This window comes from Colossoma macropomum, unplaced genomic scaffold (genome assembly GCF_904425465.1).
Source record: "Colossoma macropomum unplaced genomic scaffold, Colossoma_macropomum, whole genome shotgun sequence".
In the NCBI taxonomy this organism is placed as follows: Eukaryota; Metazoa; Chordata; class Actinopteri; order Characiformes; family Serrasalmidae; genus Colossoma; species Colossoma macropomum.
Genome location: NW_023494791.1, coordinates 42,501,955 through 42,520,234, shown reverse-complemented (window position 1 = coordinate 42,520,234; position 18,280 = coordinate 42,501,955). Strand labels below are relative to the sequence as shown.

Genomic DNA, 18,280 nt, shown 5'->3' with positions numbered 1-18,280 from the left:
AGGAAGATCACGTTCCAGCTAATTAGAGACTACCTTCCTATTATATATCAAGAACCACGTAATGGAAATGAGCCTTGGACCTCTTCACGCTACCCGTGATAAACAAGCCTAAGATGTAGCGTTAACTTAGCTAACGCTAGCTACTTGAACGTAAGATGCAAGATGTAGTTAATCTTTGCATTTACTGCCAAAGAAAATCAACTAAACTAAAACTTACTACAGAGTTTTCTACCAAAATGGCAAAATGTGAGGTCGCTGGTGCAGCAGTTAAGATGGAGCTGGCTAACGTTAGTCAGTTAGCCAGCTCCACAAACTGACTCACCGGGTTAAGCTTGGTTTGTACAGAATGAATTCAACTGTAACGTTAGAAGATATCAAATGTAGTTTAGCCAGGATTTCTTTACATAGATATAAATGTACACAAAACAGCTGGCGAGCTAAGCTACAAAGCCCTGGTCTCTGTTCGTTACCGTTAGTTTGCTGGTGTGACAGTTTGATCCAGCAAGCGGCTAACTTAACCTAGCTAACGTAGCTATCCAGGCAGTTCTAAGGATTTAAATCGCTCAGTTGGTTTTCATGGCCGTTCAGTGCGGATTTTACTTTCATTAGACAGTGTACAGCAATGTTTTGGTCTACCTCAGAAGTGCTGGAGGCGTTTTGGAGAGTGAATAAGTTCGGCTACCAGGCCAACCGCCGCCTCCTCCTGCCGATCAGACTGAAGGCGCCGGAGCTCCTATTTATAACGTTCGGTCTGCAGCGGCGCCTCTGATTGGCTGAGCAACATCGCGCTCGATTATGAATTATTTTTTCGTTTTTTGTCCGGTTTGACTACTGGAGTAATCCGTTAAAACACATCTACATCCATAGTGCGACTAATACACTGATTTTCGACACGATGTTTATCGCATTTATTTTTATTCTAGTATTTTTATTTTACCATTAAGGAGAATTCCACCTATTTTTTCAAAGTTTCTGTATAATTCAGTGGCTGAGACAAAGTAAACAAAGTCATTCAGAGCGGTTTGGTGTGAAATGGTCAACATGCAGAGACTCAGATTTCTCTACACTGGTGGTGATGGGAATCAGGAATCGCCATGTCAAGAATACAAATACAGCCATTTTGTTTACTATCTAGAACCACCTGTGAACCTACACACATCTTATGATTTCTTTGGGGATTATTTTGCCTCATGAAGCCATACATGCATCCGTCCAACATGAATGGATTAAAATAAGTGGATAAACACACAAAATGTTATCACAAAACCATCACGGAACAATGTATCAGACATTTGATTGCAGCTGTACATGGAGGTTGCAGTCTTCTTAAAGGGGAATTCCACTGATATTTCAAAATTTCTACATGATTCAATTGTTAAGATGCAAAGTTTTTCACAACATTTTGTGGTGAAATGGTTAATTGTAGTAAAATGCCCCCGACTCTGATTTCTGTACAGTGGTGGTGATAGGAACCAGGGTGTGTCATGATCTCTACAACACAAACACAGCCATTGTATTTGATACCCAAAACGACTAGTGAACCTACACGTGTCTTCTGAGTTGTTATTGTTACATATACTGCTGTAAATGGTAAAACAGTGGTAAATCTGAACAAAAAAAAAAAGTTTTTCTTGGGGACTGTTTTGTTTTACAACACACTGAACGGACCTCTCCACCACGAACGGATAAAAAAAAAACCTGTTTTAGGTTAAAACCTTCTTAAAACTATCATAAAACAATGTCTCAGATGTACAGGCAGGGATTCATAACCATTTCTTTGTTTATGCAGAAATTGTGAAAAATCCCAATTCAAGAAGAATTCCTGGTTGGACTGTTTGGTTATTCTGTAGCACCAAATCTTCACAATAAGTTCAATGCACTCATAGGTTACGTTCTTTAATTCAAAAGGGAAATACATGATGCAGTCAAAAAAACCTCATGAGCTCTGAAATGAATGCAAAAGATGTAACAAAACAAAACAATCCAAAGGGTAACACTGAGAGGTGAGTTTGGGTGAAACCATCTCGCCCAAACCCCAAACATCAGACCTGGGAGTTTTCCACAGAGCAGGAGTTCTCAGTTTAGCCAGATAACTTAAGCTCAGAGTCAAGCCTGTCCAATAGGAAAAGAGCTGTAGGACATTCCCACTGGACCGTCCTCATCTTCGGGCTTAAGTTGTCTGGCTAACTGAGACATCTTGCTTTGTGGAACATCCCCCTGGGACAAAAACTGTGTAACAAAGCAGGTAAAACATCAGTAACTGCTTATTGGTGTTCATGGTCACACTAGCATGAGTAAACGTTTCAAACCAATACAAAGTAATGGGAAAGTTACACAGTTATAGGCGTGTCCCCCATATGCTTCAAATACTAGCTGATATCAAAGGGTGTACATTTATTATGTCATGAGCTGAAAATGACCAAACCACAACACGTCTTTGTTATACAAAAAAAAAAAAAACCTTGAATAAACTGTAGTGATTACAGAAAATGCGTATAATTAGTTGTGAGAATTATTTCCCTGAAATTAAATCATGTGCTTTGAAAGACTCTCGGGAGTGCAAAAATACATTTTTAATAGAAAAAATAAGATCGTCTTTGATATAAACTCTCGCCGCACATCCGCACGTTTTTTGGTCATTGGCGGGAGGCTGCAGCTTGGCTGAAAGTGTGTGCGAGCTCGTCTGTATTGTAAAAACCGCCAAGCTAAAAAGCAATAATAATAATAATAATAATAATAATAAAAAAAAATCACCCTGTCATACAAGCACAATTCACTTATCCTGTTCATTCATTTCTTTCACCCGACTTTTCACTGCAGTCCCTCCTTTCGGCATGTCAGAAGCAGGAACGTTAAAACAGATTGACCAGTTTAGTAGCCTAGAAGAGAAAAATCAAACCCAGGCTGTGTACACGTCAAACACCTACACACTCAGCACACAGATACCTTAAAACCTTAAGCAACGACCAGGGTTGTGCTGACCTCTCTAAGAGAGAATATTACACAGTGTTATACTGCATAGACAAAATTGCAAAGCCAACCTGTATCTAAAAAAAAAAAAAGAAAAAACAACCAAACAAAAAACAAACACAATCTCATATAATACAGTTCTTGTCATATATGCAGATACTATACACACATTTGATATACATCAAAGAGGAATTCCACAAGTCATTCAGAGTGGTCTGATGTGAAATGGCTCATTTGAAGAGAGATTTACAGACTCAGATGTATTTATAGTGGTGGTGATAGGAACCAGGGGTCACAATGTCTACAACACAAATATCGCCATTTTATTTACTATCCAAAACCACCAGTGCACCTTCACGTGTCTTCTGAGTGTTTATATGTAATGATGACTGTAAAATAGTGGTAAATCTGCAAAAAAACACAATTTCTTTGGGTACTATTTTGCCTTATGACACTCTGCACATAAATGTTCATATCGCATATATTTTAAATATATTTTAAGCCAAAACCTTATTTCAAAACTACTGTAAATCTGTTTCAGAGATCATGTAATGTATTCATAACACTTCTACTAAATGCTTCGATGTTTGGTTCCCTATCACCACCTGAATCTGCAATTTTCTCTAGAACTGCACTTTTTTTAAAACCACTCTGAAAAACTTTACATCTTAACCCATTGAAACTTGCAGATATTGTGAAAATTCCCCTTTAATAGAGACACACTTAATACAAATATGAGAAGAAACAAAAAACAACCTACAGACTGTAACAGAAAATGTCTAACTTAAAATAGCACTAAATGTCCAAAAGTTTGTTGACACTTGCTGAACCAATGCTTCTTCTGAAGCCAAGAGTATTAATATTGAGATTGCCCCCCGACAGCAGCCTCTACTCATCCGGGAAGGCTTTACACTGGAACACTGCTGTGAGGGTTTGATTGCATTCAGCCACAAGAGCCATCAGCCACTCCAATTTATCTTTCAGTTATTGGATGGAGCTCCATCAGTCCAGAGAGCGCAGTTTCCAATGCTCAAGAGCTTTATACCCCTATAGTCAGTGCTTGCCAGTGGGCATGGTGACCTTAGGCTCATGTGCAGCAGCTCCAAAGCAGCCCATTGTATTGATAGTGCTTTTCTATGGAGATTATACAAGCTGTATACAAGCACCTTAAAATAGTCAAATTAACTAATTAGAAGGGTGTCTGGAGACTTTTGGACATATAGTGTCGCACTCAAAGGGAAAACCAAAAGACATTTGTCATTTATTCTGTATTGCTTTGGTCTGAGTACTGGATGCAGTTTGTGTGTTAAGACTGGCTTTGCAGCATCTCCTCAGCTTCTTCACCCAGTTGCATCTCCAAGCACCAGCGAGAGGACCATCCTCCTTCCCTTTTCTTCTATTTATCTGTTCGTTCAGATTCGTTAACTAACCCATCTTGTTCTCAGAAGCCAAAAGTGTCCTCAGCGTCAGCTGCCTCTGCATCCACTTTGTCCCAGTTGCCAGGCGACAGGCACTCTTCAGCGTTGTAGTCCTGAGGGTTTAGCCCAATGTCCAGGACCTGGGGGTTAGCGCGACACTCAGCGAGTCTGTGGGGCCCAAACAAACAGAGAATGATCAATTAAACAAACCAGGCTAAATCAAAGGTTCTCCAGCAAAGAATAGGGGCAGCATGCATAGCATTTAACATTTTAAATACAGCCTGAAATTTACCATATTGAAAATCTGATGTCTCGTGTTGCATTACGAATGTATAATGAATGTACAGTATGTTCAAACAGGTTCTGTTAAATTTCCAGCGCTTAATGGGACAATCCAGTGTTTTTACAGCCTAATCTCCATGTAATTCTACCTGTAGTGTCTGTTTATCAAAAAGCTGATGACCCAAAACAAACCGGTAAGAGTGGGCAACATAATATTTATCACAATCGCAATAATTTCCATCAAATTACATCAAAATATACATGGATATTATCAGTATTTAAAGAACACTGACCAACTGCATGTTTTATTACAAAGAAGAGGTTAAGTGAATTGGCTTGAAAAAGCTTGTGCTGTTTCTATCCTCATTGTCCATTTTATCAGCTCCACTTACTATATAGGTGCACTTTGTAGTTCTACAATTACAGACTGTAGTCCATCTGTTTCTCTGCGTACTTTATTAGCGCCTTTTCAACCCGTTCTTCAGTGGTCAGGACCCCCACAGGACCCCCACAGAGCAGGTATTATTTGGGTGGTGGATCATTCTCAGCACTGCAGTAACACTGACACTGTGTATTAGTGTGTGTTGTGCTGGTGTGAGTGGATCAGACACAGCAGTGCTGCTGGAGTTTTTAAACACCTCAGTGTCACTGCTGGACTGAGAATAGTCCACCAACCAAAAATATCCAGCCAACAGCGTCCTGTGACCACTGAAGAAGGACTACAGGATGACCAACACAAACTGTGCAGCAGCAGATGAGCTATCGTCTCTGATTTTACACCTACAAAGTGGACTGACAAGGTAGGAGTGTCCAATAGAGTGGACAGTGAGTGGACACAGTGTTTAAAAACTCCAGCACCACTGCTGTGTCTGATCCACTCGTACCAGCACAACACACACTAACACACCACCACCATGTCAGTGTTACTGCAGTGCTGAGAATGATCCACCACCCAAATAGTACCTGCTCTGTGGGGGTCCTGACCTGAGAACCTGTTAATCTGTCCAATTCTTTCTTTCGGAGATGGGACTGTTTTTCAAGAGGAGAGAGAGAAGAATTTGTGGTAATACATTACTAACGCAGTAGAGTGGGTTTTCACATGATACTGCCTGATTGTGCATGGATATTAAAACTACTTATAAAAATAGAAAAAACCTTAGGGAAAGTGAAAGTAACTGGAACTGCTTTTATACTGCTCTGGAGTTCAAAAGATGGGCAAACGTTTAATAAGAGGAACTTTGCTAAGACATTCTCTCAGACCGGTCTCATCCCAAGATCTTTATTCTTAGAATGCAACAGCTGTAGTTTCAAATTTGTCAAAAAGTCACATATTTCAAATATATATTCAGTTCATGCCAGCTACAGGGAAATGCAGCATAATGACGTATCAAAATAATCGCACATAAGGCAGACACAGATTAGGTTGAAAAACGCTGGAGTATCCCTTCCCTTCCTGAACATTCATGAACATCACAACTGAAACATTTAAATGCTGCTGCTGCACTTAATCTTTGTAGGAATAATTATAATTGACTGGTTTGTTGTTTATTTTGATAGTCACACCCACCCTAAGGAAAAACAATTGTGATGTACAAGTTCTATGCAAAAGTCTTAAGGCACCTAAGCAATTTTTTTAAGTATTTATAATGGCAGTAAACTCTATATAATATTGAAATAATACTGTAGACAAATAAACATAAACACAGTAAAAAGTGACAAGAACTTCTTTTCCAAAAAGTAGTTGAGATGTTATGACGTCGTTAGAACAACACAGGCTTGGTGCCCTCAGCTTTCGCACAGTTACTTTCAAATTCATCGCCTGCATACATGGTTTAACTTAACGAAGGACTGATTAAGCCAAATGAGGCATTGGATGACAGCGGCAAACAACACTGGGCTGCCACAAGGAGAGATTTGGAAATGGTCAAACCAACATATTGACATACATTAAAATAACTACTTACTTTGCTAATGTTATTTGTATTTATCGCTGCTGTCGTAACAAAACCTCGTATCTCCATTTTTGTCGTTTTTCAGTTTTTGACGTAATGTGTAAATGCCTGTTTCTTTTTACATTGTGTTTAAATTTCATGATAAATGGACAAACAAAATGGCCCAAAATGACTTGGAAAAATGTCTGGGTCCATTGATTTACATTAAAAGTGAAGTAGGTTTTTTTCCTTCTCCTGTAAAGTTACCATTTTGGAGATATGACGTTTTGTTTCCACAACAGCGATATTCTAAATGCTTACTGAACTGGCACTGGATATATTATTTTTTCAGATGCCTAAACTTTTGCATAGTACTGCATATGTATACACATCTACATCTTTTTAATTAAAAAGATCACTGTCCACAGCACTGTTGGCTGAAACTCTACCAACTCGAAAGGAATTCAAATTTGTTGAGTACACCAGTGGCACGTTTATTCATCAGCTGCTGAAGACACAAAAGAAGAAAACACAACACAACACAACACAGAAGAATATCACTACACTATCCTCGCCACAGTGGCTCACCGTCATGGCAATGCACTCACTGATGTAGCAATAGTGGGCGACAGACGGCTGAAGACAAGACAAAAAAGTAAACGTAAGGAAACTGGAACAAGATGTATGAACATACAGGAATGAGCACTACATCTAAAGAGGCGAAGAACCCTGAACCATTTCCAGCTTCTTTTAAGTCTCTGCTTTTGAAGCAAACAAAGCATAAAAATGTATAAGGTAACTTCGTAATTGAACAGGGTTCTAAGCCACTACATGAACACAATGAGAGAAAATGGAAGGATTCTGCGCATCGGCGTCACTGCAGGATGGTTACACCATGGACGATGGAACTGGATGGATATTAATGGGATGCTCTAGATGTCAGGCACTACACACTTAACGATGCTTCTTTACCTGAGTACGACTCAAAACTATCCAAACTGCGGCTGCAGAGAGAAACATCAGGGGGGAGAAAGTCAACGTGATGGAACGTTTTTCAAAATATCAGCAGGTTGTTTCAGATATATTAAAATATATAAAACCTCGAAACTTTCTTTGATTAAACAATATTCTTCTGGCCACCAGATGGCGTAAGCTGTCCTTTCCTCAGACCTTCAGCACTGTACATACCAGCAGTTTGGTCCCTCTTTAATGGCTACATCATTCCACTCATGCTAAAAGTTTACTGGAGGTCAGTAAGTGGGCTGGCTGACTGAAAAGGTCCAAAGTGCTGTGTGGTTTCACTTATGATCAAACAGAGTCACGCAAGAGAGCCTTTCTAAAATTTATATGGGGACTGCATGTACCAAACTGTAAAAGGGGGCTGATTTGGGGCTGATTTATTTATATATATATATCATTTTTTTTACACATAAGTATGGCCAAGCATAAAATACAGACAGCTTGTAAAAAAATATGCACAAAACATGCAGTGGTAGAACATTTTTGTTAAAGCCGCTGGATAAAGCAGTTTGAGGATGGTGTTTTAATTAAACGCAGAGATGTTTAATTGTTCTAGGGAAAGGTTTATGAGCTATGATACAAGCCAACACAACTGAAACTTGCAACACACAATAGATGCTTCTCTTTCTCAGGCACGTTGCTTATGAAACAATAAGCAATGCAACTGAAAAGCACTCAGTCTGCGCAATGTGCTTTGCATTATTAAGCTGTGCACACAACTCAGAAAAAAACATCAACTTCTGTACTGAGCACCATTTGTCAACCACATCTGACCAATCAATATATTGATTGGTCATTGATTGGTCAGCTGTGGTTTGTCAAATGATCAAGGATCACTCTTCTGATGAGGAGGAAAAGCAAGTTGGGCTGTTTTCTGTGCAACATTACACACATTACCACACTGTATACATGAAAAAAATATGTATCAATTGTCTTTCAATGATGTCTCAAATCGCTGTCTCGTGTTTACTTGTGTCAATCAAATGTCTTTGCCTGGCCCCTAAGAGGCGTCCTGCTTCCTTTTAAGCACAAAACATGGCAATCATCCCATATAAAGTGTCATAAATATGTCTGTCATGAAATATCGTATACACATACTGGCCCTTACTCATGTACATGCAAATGTCACTGACAGTTTTGTTATCCATCATTTTCATCTTTGGGGTGTCTGTACAATCAATCTCAGGTTTGGCAGGAGTGTGTGTGAAATGGATCGCAATGGTTTAACAACCTAAAATGGTTTACTAACCAAAACTATTATCAATATAATCTCTAATACCAATAATTTAATAAAAATAGAATATTAGGTCGACCATTTCTTGTATTTATACTAATGACACTGTACCAAAAAAATACAAAGCACAGCTAGTGGAGAAACATCTTATTTACTGCAATCACACACACACACACGCACACACACACACACACACACTTTCTAAGCCGCTTATCCTTCTGGGTCGCGGGGGGAGCTGTAGCCTATCCCAGTGGTCACTGGGCGAAAGGCAGGAAACACCCTCGACAGGTCACCAGTCCATTGCAGGGCGGACAGACAGACATATACATTCACACCTAGGGGAAATTTAGCATATCCAATTGGCCTGACTGCATGTCTGTGGACTGTGGGAGGAAACCAGAGCACCCGGAGGAAACCCACGCAAACAAACACGGGGAGAACATGCAAACTCCACACAGAAAGGACCTTGGTTGCCTAGCTGGGAATCGAACCCAGGCCCTTCGTGCACTCACTGTCTGATTTCAAACTCCACCTACAAGCACAGGCATTGGCTCACGACCTGCTAAATGATATCTTTTTATTGGATCCCTACCAAACATCTGCATAAATCAGAACGTGCTTCATGTAAATGATATGTAAATGATATGTGCTGGTAAACTGATTTCACACTGAAGCAGATCCATCATTTGTGCTCAAACCTCCATGCTGGCGAAAGCTTCATGAATGAGATGTAGAGCAGGTCGTACATCATTAAAAGTAGTCAAATCTGCGTTCTTCTTTACTTTGATGAATAATGGCCACCATACATAAGGCATGGCCCTGACTACAGATTACAGTTAAAAATCTATAAGGTCCAGAGACATTTACAGGAAGCACAGCAATGTTGGAATTTTTTTAGGTAAAGAACATAAAAACGGCATCTCTGGTCAATTTTGGTGCCCCTCCTACATACAGCATTATTGAAATCATTAATAGTGTGCTAGTTTTAAACGCAGTCAAGACAACCCATCACTGAAAACTGCGAAAGCTTTCTTTAGTATTAAAATGTCCCCAGTTGTTCTCTAGTGACACAAAGCTTTGCTGGGCCGAGCTCTGACCAGCTCTTCTTCATTCGGAGGATGAATCCTCATTAATCACCACAGAGATAAAAAAAACAAAAAAAAACAGTGTTTAATTACTGAGCCACTGCCTTTAATTACTGCACACATATGAACAATCAGTGCAGAAAGGAGCTGAGACGAACCCCTGCTGCTTTAAGACAGCACCTCAAGGGTGCAGTCTGACACCCTCGGGGGGGATGTTTGTGTGTGTGTGTGTGTGTGTGTGTGTGTGTGTGTTTACATGTGTGTGAAGGATTACCCTCGTTTCTATCTTTTTAACTGCTGTCCACAATTGTTTACAACCTCACACAAAAAGTAATCATTTCAAAACACTAATTACTGTGCGCCTGAGGACTAAATGCCATTTAAGGAGTGCATTACTGGTTACTTGTTTCGAAGCAACAGCCTCCAGCACACGCTCTGCAGCACCATGGCAACAGAACTTGGCACATTTCATATTCACCCTCCGTAGTGGCAGCAGCTAAAGCAAAAAAACATGCGAAATGTCCGAGAATGACCCTGCAAGTTCGAGAAGTGATGAGATGTAGTCTAATGGAGATTCCCTCTTACCCAGTCCCAAAAGATCTGCTCTCACAGGCTTCAGGCTCAGGGTACCTGCTCTGATACCGAGAGACTGACACTTTGGACAAATGTACGATGGAAACAGACCTTGAATAGGGACAGAGGGACACGGTAAAGATTTTAACAAAGGTTTGACCCGATGGGCTGGACTGGTCTCGCTTGAACAAAAACGAGTTCAATACACTCCCAAGACGAAATGCCTCTGATTTGATACATTTTTCAATACAGCATAAGGAGAATCCAAAGAATGTTAAGTTTATTAGAATGTCCAACATTACAAAAGTACGATATTTCAAACAAATGTTGTGCTCTACAGTGTCCTGATTAGCCACCAGCTAAGATGCTAGTCAAAATACGATCATAGGATATGATATAATATGATGCAATATGATACAGTGCGATACGTTGTATTCTTACATGCTTGGAGGTTACTGTTGTGAGGTTGGATAAGCTTTATAGGACACTGGTGAAAATCCCACTCAACGAAGCACATTCAGTTTTTGTCAAAATGTATAAATAATTCTATATTCTAATAACATTTTTGATTCAGCAAAAATCAAGTGTTCATATGTATGCTCATATATGTTAATATGTTCGTGTTTGCACCATGCACACAGCTTATGTGCCTGCACCCCAGGGGCGTAAAAATGCACATATTTTCAGGTTTGATACGGTTTTCAATTCTGAGGTCAAGATTCAATTCGATTTTCCATATTTTTTTACGTTAAAAATGTGTAAAATAATTCTATGTTGCTTTAATTATATTATACACAGATCCAGGGCCGCCGGAACCATAGTGAAGAGCGGACATTCGCCCCACCACTTTTCAAAGCACTGTGGCGACGCCCCACCACTTTTTGAGTTCAGGACGCACACATAAAAACCTCCACATTCCCTAAACTGCATGAAGAGCTGTTCAGCCTGAACAGACAGAGTAAAACTGAGTGGCAGAGCCAATAAGAATCTCTATTTCAGCTGGGAGGCGTTTTCAGACATGCCTTGGTTGGTGCGAACCTGTTCAACTTTTTTTTGGTTTTGACATACGACTCCACCCAAATTCAGGTGGCACCAAACAGCTGAACCGCACTAATTCACGATGGAATTCAACACCATTTTTTCCCACTGCACATGTTCTCTGTACTGTCTGCACAATCTGCTGTTTTAACATTTCACTCTTTGGATCAGACGCGTAAGTGTTTGTTTATTGATCAGAAGTTTGCAGGGATGCAAGCACTTGTTCCTGCACTGCAAGCTGCTGTAAATAATAAAAGACAAGCAGTAATGATATGCGTTTGATAATGGATTATGGATCTAATTTTTGGCCAAGCATCAGCGACCATTAGCAATTTTAGTCAGTGGCCTAATTGCACTGCGTCACTTTTTGCTTTTTGTTTTTTTGAAATATGTTTTGCCCCACCACTTTTGGAGGTTTGACGCCACCCCTGCACAGATCTGGCTTATCTGGCTTGGCTCAAGATAAACAACTTACAAATGTATTATTTCCTCCAATCATTTGAGCATGGGTGCATGCATAGCATAAGCACCCCCCCCCCACCGCCCAGCTTACTCTGATAGGATGCCCTCAGAGGTCTAGTTTTGATCGTTGATAGTGGTTTCCTAGAGATGCACTAAAATTTTGGCCAACAAAAGCCGAAAATGGTCAAAAACGTTTTCCCGAAAGTGCATCTCATTTACATAAACGGTCCATTAAACAACCATCCATTTAAAGGTTTTTAGGGAATCAACAGTAGTTCTTTTGCTGCACTGCTCTAAGAAGACTTTTTGGCAACTTTATGGTAAAAAGTGTGGCTCACTAACAACAAATGCAGGATAAGTGACATTAGCATGACATCAATGTGTCACAATGATACTCAAAATAAATATTTCTGCAAAAAGTGAGTTGATGCTGCAAATATGAATCTATTTAAATATTTGAGTATGAATCGATATGACAATCAAGCCAGGCTTCTGCAGGTGTCACCTGTGACCTGTGCACTTCTGTCTAACCGTAGAAGATTACCATTGAAAATTGTGAAATTGGGGCCAAAGGCTGCAACTGTGAACAAAAGCACTGTGAGCAAAAAAGCCACAACTTGGCGTAATTTTGCAGCCACGCTTGTAAGTCAAACGCAGAAACATTTTTTTCTTTCAAAACGAAACAGTAGAAGCAAGACATTAAGCAAATGACAAAACATGTTATTACCACTGATTACCACCTTTTGTCCTGAAGCATGGCCTGTAATTTTAAACAGCACGGTGTAATTATATCTATACAGAAGAACAATTTAAAATTTGTCAAACACTGACCTTGAGAAAGCTTCATCCAGCCCATCGTCAAGCTCCTGCAAGACACACATAAAAGAACAAACAGATGGAAACAACTGAATGAAATATGTACACATGATAAATATACTGCAAAAGAACATGATGGAAAAAAACATGATGTGCATTTTGCTATCTGCAAGAATCTATTCAATGTGTTTCATCATCTTAACAATGGTATAAATTCATTTTTAAACAAGATGTCAGGTGGTGCAACCACAACTTAATTAAAAATATTATTTTTTTAATCATTTGCCATTACTGAAAGTATGAAACAAGTGTCTGTACTTAGACACCTGTGTAAACGTTTGCCTTTGAACTTTGTCCTTTTTACATACATTTGTTTTCAAATAATTATACAGCCCCGTTTTCAAAAAAGTTGGGACGCTGTGCAAATCATTTAAATCCTGTATTTAATTGAAAACAGTACAAGGGCAACATATTCGATTTTGAAACTGAGAAATCTTTTTGTTTTTTGAAAAATATACGCCCATTTTGAATTTGATACCAGCACCACATTTCAAAAGTTGGGATGGGGGCATGTCTACTACTGTGTTGCATCAACTCTTCTTTTAACGACACTCTGTAAACGTTTGAGAACTGAGGAGACCGACTGCTGTTCTGAAAGTAAAATGCTTTCCTGTTATTTTTTGATAATGGATTTAAGCTGCTCAACAGTTCAGGGTCTGCTTTGTCATATGGATCCTGTTTATATATGCTTTCTTCTTTGCATGGAGTTTTAACTTGCATTTGTGGATCCAACAATGAAATGTACTCTCAGACAATTGCTTTCAGAAGTGTTCCTGAGCGCCTGCAATAATTTCAACAACTAAATCATGCCCGTTTTTAATGCAGTACTGCCTTCCAACATGGTTTTGGTCTTGTCCCTTGCATACAGAGATTTCTTCAGATTCTTTTATTCTTTTAACGATATGATGTACTTTAGATGATGAAATCCCCAAGTTCTTTGCTATTTTATGTTGAGAAATGTTATTCTTAAATCGTTGCACTATTTGCTTGGGCAGTCTTTCACAGAGTGGTGAAGCTCTCCGCATCTTTACTTCTGAATGACTCAGCGTCTCTGGGATGCTCTTTTATACCCAATCATGTTACTGACCTGTTGCCAATTTACCTAATTAGTTGTGAGATGTTCCACCAGGTGTTTGTTTAGCATTACACAACTTTACCAGTCTTTTGTTGACCCTGTCCCAACTTGTTGCTGGAATCAAATTCAAAATGGGCAAATATTTTTTCAAAAAACAATACAATTTCTGAAATTATCTGATGTGTTGCCTTCAAACTTTTTTCAATTATATGGGGTTTAGGATGGATTTAAAGGATTTGCACATCATAGTGTTCTGTTTTTATTTACATTTGCACAGTGTGCCAACTTTTTTAGAAACAGATTTGGAATAACACATTTTTACGGTCTTCCTGTGTTCACACCACGTGGTAAAGTGAACCAGAGTAACCATGACTTAACAATGACAATTTTTTCAGGACCAACTGACCTTGGCATTGTACCATGGAAGTCACTTCTTCTTTATGAAGAACTTCTGCCCACTTTCTTAAAGTCATGCCAGGTGACATTTGAGGACATCAGAATTTAAGGCCAAAAGTTTTTCAATAAGTTGAGTACTTTTAAAGCTGTCATATGTGCCAACATGTTCTGATTTTTTAATGTTTTAAACATGAAATCATACCAGACTATCTTATTTGGAATTTTATATAACTAAACTACATTTTTTAATGGTTTATTTAATCTATGTATATGTTTGGATGTTCATACCACCGACTTTGGGTGGTGTAAATGCCTAAATTATTATTATTACTATTTTTGTGTGGACAGGAAATGTATTCATATAAATGATGTATTATATATTATTGTGCTCCAGATCATATATTTTTTTTAATGAACTAATAACAAAATAATGAAATAAGAAGGAACAACACAAAAATACACAATGCATAAATGATATAAATTGGAATGGTTTCCAGTGTTGCATTAAAAAAAATCCATGTGTATACCTAATGAGACTACTACAAAAGAACAACAAAATCTCACAGTGCACCCAGACCCACTTACACTTATTTATTGTATTTGTCTTATTTGAAGTTCAATTTGTAAATTCAAATTATTTATATTAAAAATAAAAATGAATGTACTTTTTTTAACTTGCATTAAAATCTTACTGTGGCACAAAACCTATAAGATAATGTATCATAAAATCTGCATATTGTTTCACCCCTACAGGTAGTTTCTTTACTGCTAAGGGAAGAATAACAACAACAACAACAACAAAAAAAAACTCTCATAGTACACATGTGCACACACACCCACACCTGCCCAGTGTTCTTATGACAGGCTCAGTCTTGACTGCCTTGGCCGTTTAACCTGCTGCCATTTCTCCAGCAAACACCAAAATGTTTTTTTCAGTTTCACCTAGAGGAAACCTCCTAAGCTTCTAATGATAACATTTTAACGGCTGCTGGAGGTAACTAATTTAATCTGCGTTATTTGTCCAGCCAAGCCTATATTACAGCAGGGGGGTTGAGGGACGGTGCTCTCCCTTGTTCTCTGATAAAGTCAGATGCTTTGAATACAGCATTGTTCAAGGAGTAATGAATGAGATTGCACAGTGCCATTACAGGCGATCCCAGAGACAGCTAATGATCGAGCAGAGCAGAAAGACCTGTAGATCATACAGTAATGGGTTTGTTTCATGGCCTCTTGCATCACTGTATCCTTAGTAAGAAAAGAGACTTTTCCAAATGACCTAATTCACGTACAGCACATAGGTATATACTGAAAGAATTTCTGGGCTGATAACAATAATGTATAATTAGCAACTTGCATCCATTATTGTGAAATGCTTTTGTTGTTTCTGTAAGGCCCATAATGTGGTCTGATGAATATATTCTCGTTAGCTCTACATTTAGGGTACGACTATGCTAGCAATGATGTCACTTTAAAGAAGGGGCATCATTGGTCACTGTCAGTCAGTGACCCAGTAAGAGACAGTGGCTTAAAAACAGGGTGATAAATTATAGGTTGCAGTAATAATAACAAAAACTCAATTTATATATGGTGTGTGATTTTAGGCTTTGTGCTTATGAGCACAAACAAACATGGGCAAGGGGGATGGGTCAAATGATGGGTTAGACAAAAGAAATGAAAGAACAGAGCGTGCTGAACATGAAATTAACCTTCATCAATGCATCAGTGAATCTCTCATATGATGAGTCTCAAGCTGCACAAATAATTTATACAGATCTGCCCATAATTCACTGCAGTGTACTGATGCCATGTGAGGTGTGCTGAACCACAGGTGATCATTAATTAACCTGAAAATATAACCAGCTGTGTAGGCTCACAATACACTTCCTGTAAGGGGAACGCAAGCTGTTTACTTTACTAGTCAATAGTGAGTCTACTGAGCAAATTAAACCATATGAACTGCATACCCACATTTTCTATTAATTATTACTTATTAAAAGGAATACTCCAGAGATTAGGCTTACATTTACAATGTATACAACATTTTTCTATTTACACAGCAACTACAATTTACACATATTACTGTCGGATTATATCCACATAACGGGCATTAAATAAAGATGAAGTAATTACAGCTATTAAGCCATGACACCCACAGTAAATTGCAGATGACATGCAAATGAATCTGTTCGCATGATTAGTCTGTCCCCACCTACTGTTTCCACACCCTCCATCCACATTTGTCACTCCCACAGGAATACCCCAAATTACATATTAATATAGGAGCAACCTACACAGATTGGTCATTAAAGACCAGCAGATTTCTCACGCAGAAACCTTTCCAGCTTTACAAGAATAAAAACACCAGCAAAAATCAGTAAATTAGTACTTTGTGTGTTTCCTCATGTAGTCACGGATTCATCTGTAGCAAAGTGTGTTTTTGAACAAAAAACACTTCACATAACAGCTTTGAGCTGCAACTACTTTGGAGCCATTTTATTTTTCTAAAAAACAAGTATCGATTTAACAAGTGTGTTCATCAGTTTAAAATGCTCTACATTAGTTGTTCTCAAGCTGGTCCCCATTTCTGCCCTGTCCCTATTCACTCTGAAAATATGGACCATCTGGGAGGCCCTGAGGACAGGTTTTGAGAACAGACCCTGTACATTATTTAGATTATTATGAGATTATTCTCACCTGTATCAGAACAGAATCTGATTACGTTTGCCTAAATCAAATTTAAGATGCGAGTGTCAATGTCAGAACACAAAAACACTATGAAAGTTTCAAAGCTTTAAAATGCCATCTGGTCCTGGATGCATTTGGCTTTGAAGATTTTAATGACTCGTCATTCATTAGAATATCAAAACAAAAACATATTCATTGATGTATTTAACAGCAGTATATATTAGTGATGCAGCGAAATGACAATTCTTGGCTGAAACCAAAATTTAGGCCAAAAAGTGGAACCAACAAACAAAAAATGGCAATAAGTAAAAAACAGTTTCTATAAAAAATTACTAAAATTATGATACGTGCCATAAAGTCAAATGTCCTTGACAACATAGAACAGTTGGTTTTTAGGGGAGGGAAGCTCCTGGGTGCTGTATTCCCTCTTGATACTTGGCATGAATCACTTGTCTAATGTCCCTCATAGAAACTGTGAAATGGCTCCACAGAACTGACTTATTCATTGTTGATGTGCTGCTGCTCAAACGCATCTGTGCCAGAGCAGGATAGCATTTATTTAAACATTGTTTATCATTTTCATTAAAGTTTATTTTTTAACGGCCAAACTTTCAGTGTCTCACTAGCATTTATCCAACATCTTTTCTTTGGCTGAGGTGTGCTTACCCATACTGTGTTGTTGTTTTCTGTGCTGATGCTCTGTGCTGTGTGTGTGTGGGTGTCTTCACATCCTGAGTGTACCATCGCCATTATAGCTCCTTCCTCCAAGTTCAGCAGGTTTCCTGTAGCCACCTCTACACACAACACACACAAAGAATACACACACAAAATCAACATTAACAATCTCTACAAAAGCAGGAAAATACATTTCACACGGCATTTGTTATGCAGACGTTTATTACGAAACCCATACTTCCCTTTCCACTCTCACACTGATATTTACTTGCTATTGCACAGACACATACCCATGTGTGAGCTTTTGTAGTGTTTCACTAATGTTTAGCTTTTATTCAGTAAACTTATGAATGAGTAATGAAGCATTAGGCAACAGAAAGGTGAGAAGCACTTCACCGTTGCAGATCCAATCAACTTTAGCAGTGTTGTATGATGTATCCAAACATCATTTTAATATAACAGCTACAGCACTTCAGCATCATATAATTAGTTGTATTAATATCACAACCTTGATTTGCCTCTTATTGCTATTAGAATAAACGACAGCATCAAGCAAAACA

The 18,280-nt window shown here is 38.6% G+C and overlaps 1 protein-coding gene across 1 annotated transcript in view; it reads right to left on the bottom strand.

The window, feature by feature from the left end:
- Nucleotides 1-3,322: 3,322 nt before the first annotated feature.
- Nucleotides 3,323-18,280, bottom strand: part of ldlrap1b (low density lipoprotein receptor adaptor protein 1b) — a 74,788-nt gene continuing 59,830 nt past the window's right edge. The window contains exons 7-9 of the mRNA XM_036575109.1: nt 17,712-17,839; nt 12,845-12,879; nt 3,323-4,556 (exon numbers count right to left, since the gene is read on the bottom strand). Coding sequence (XP_036431002.1) covers nt 4,412-4,556; nt 12,845-12,879; nt 17,712-17,839 — 308 coding nt within the window. The 3' untranslated portion in view covers nt 3,323-4,411. The remainder of the gene's footprint in view (nt 4,557-12,844; nt 12,880-17,711; nt 17,840-18,280) is intronic.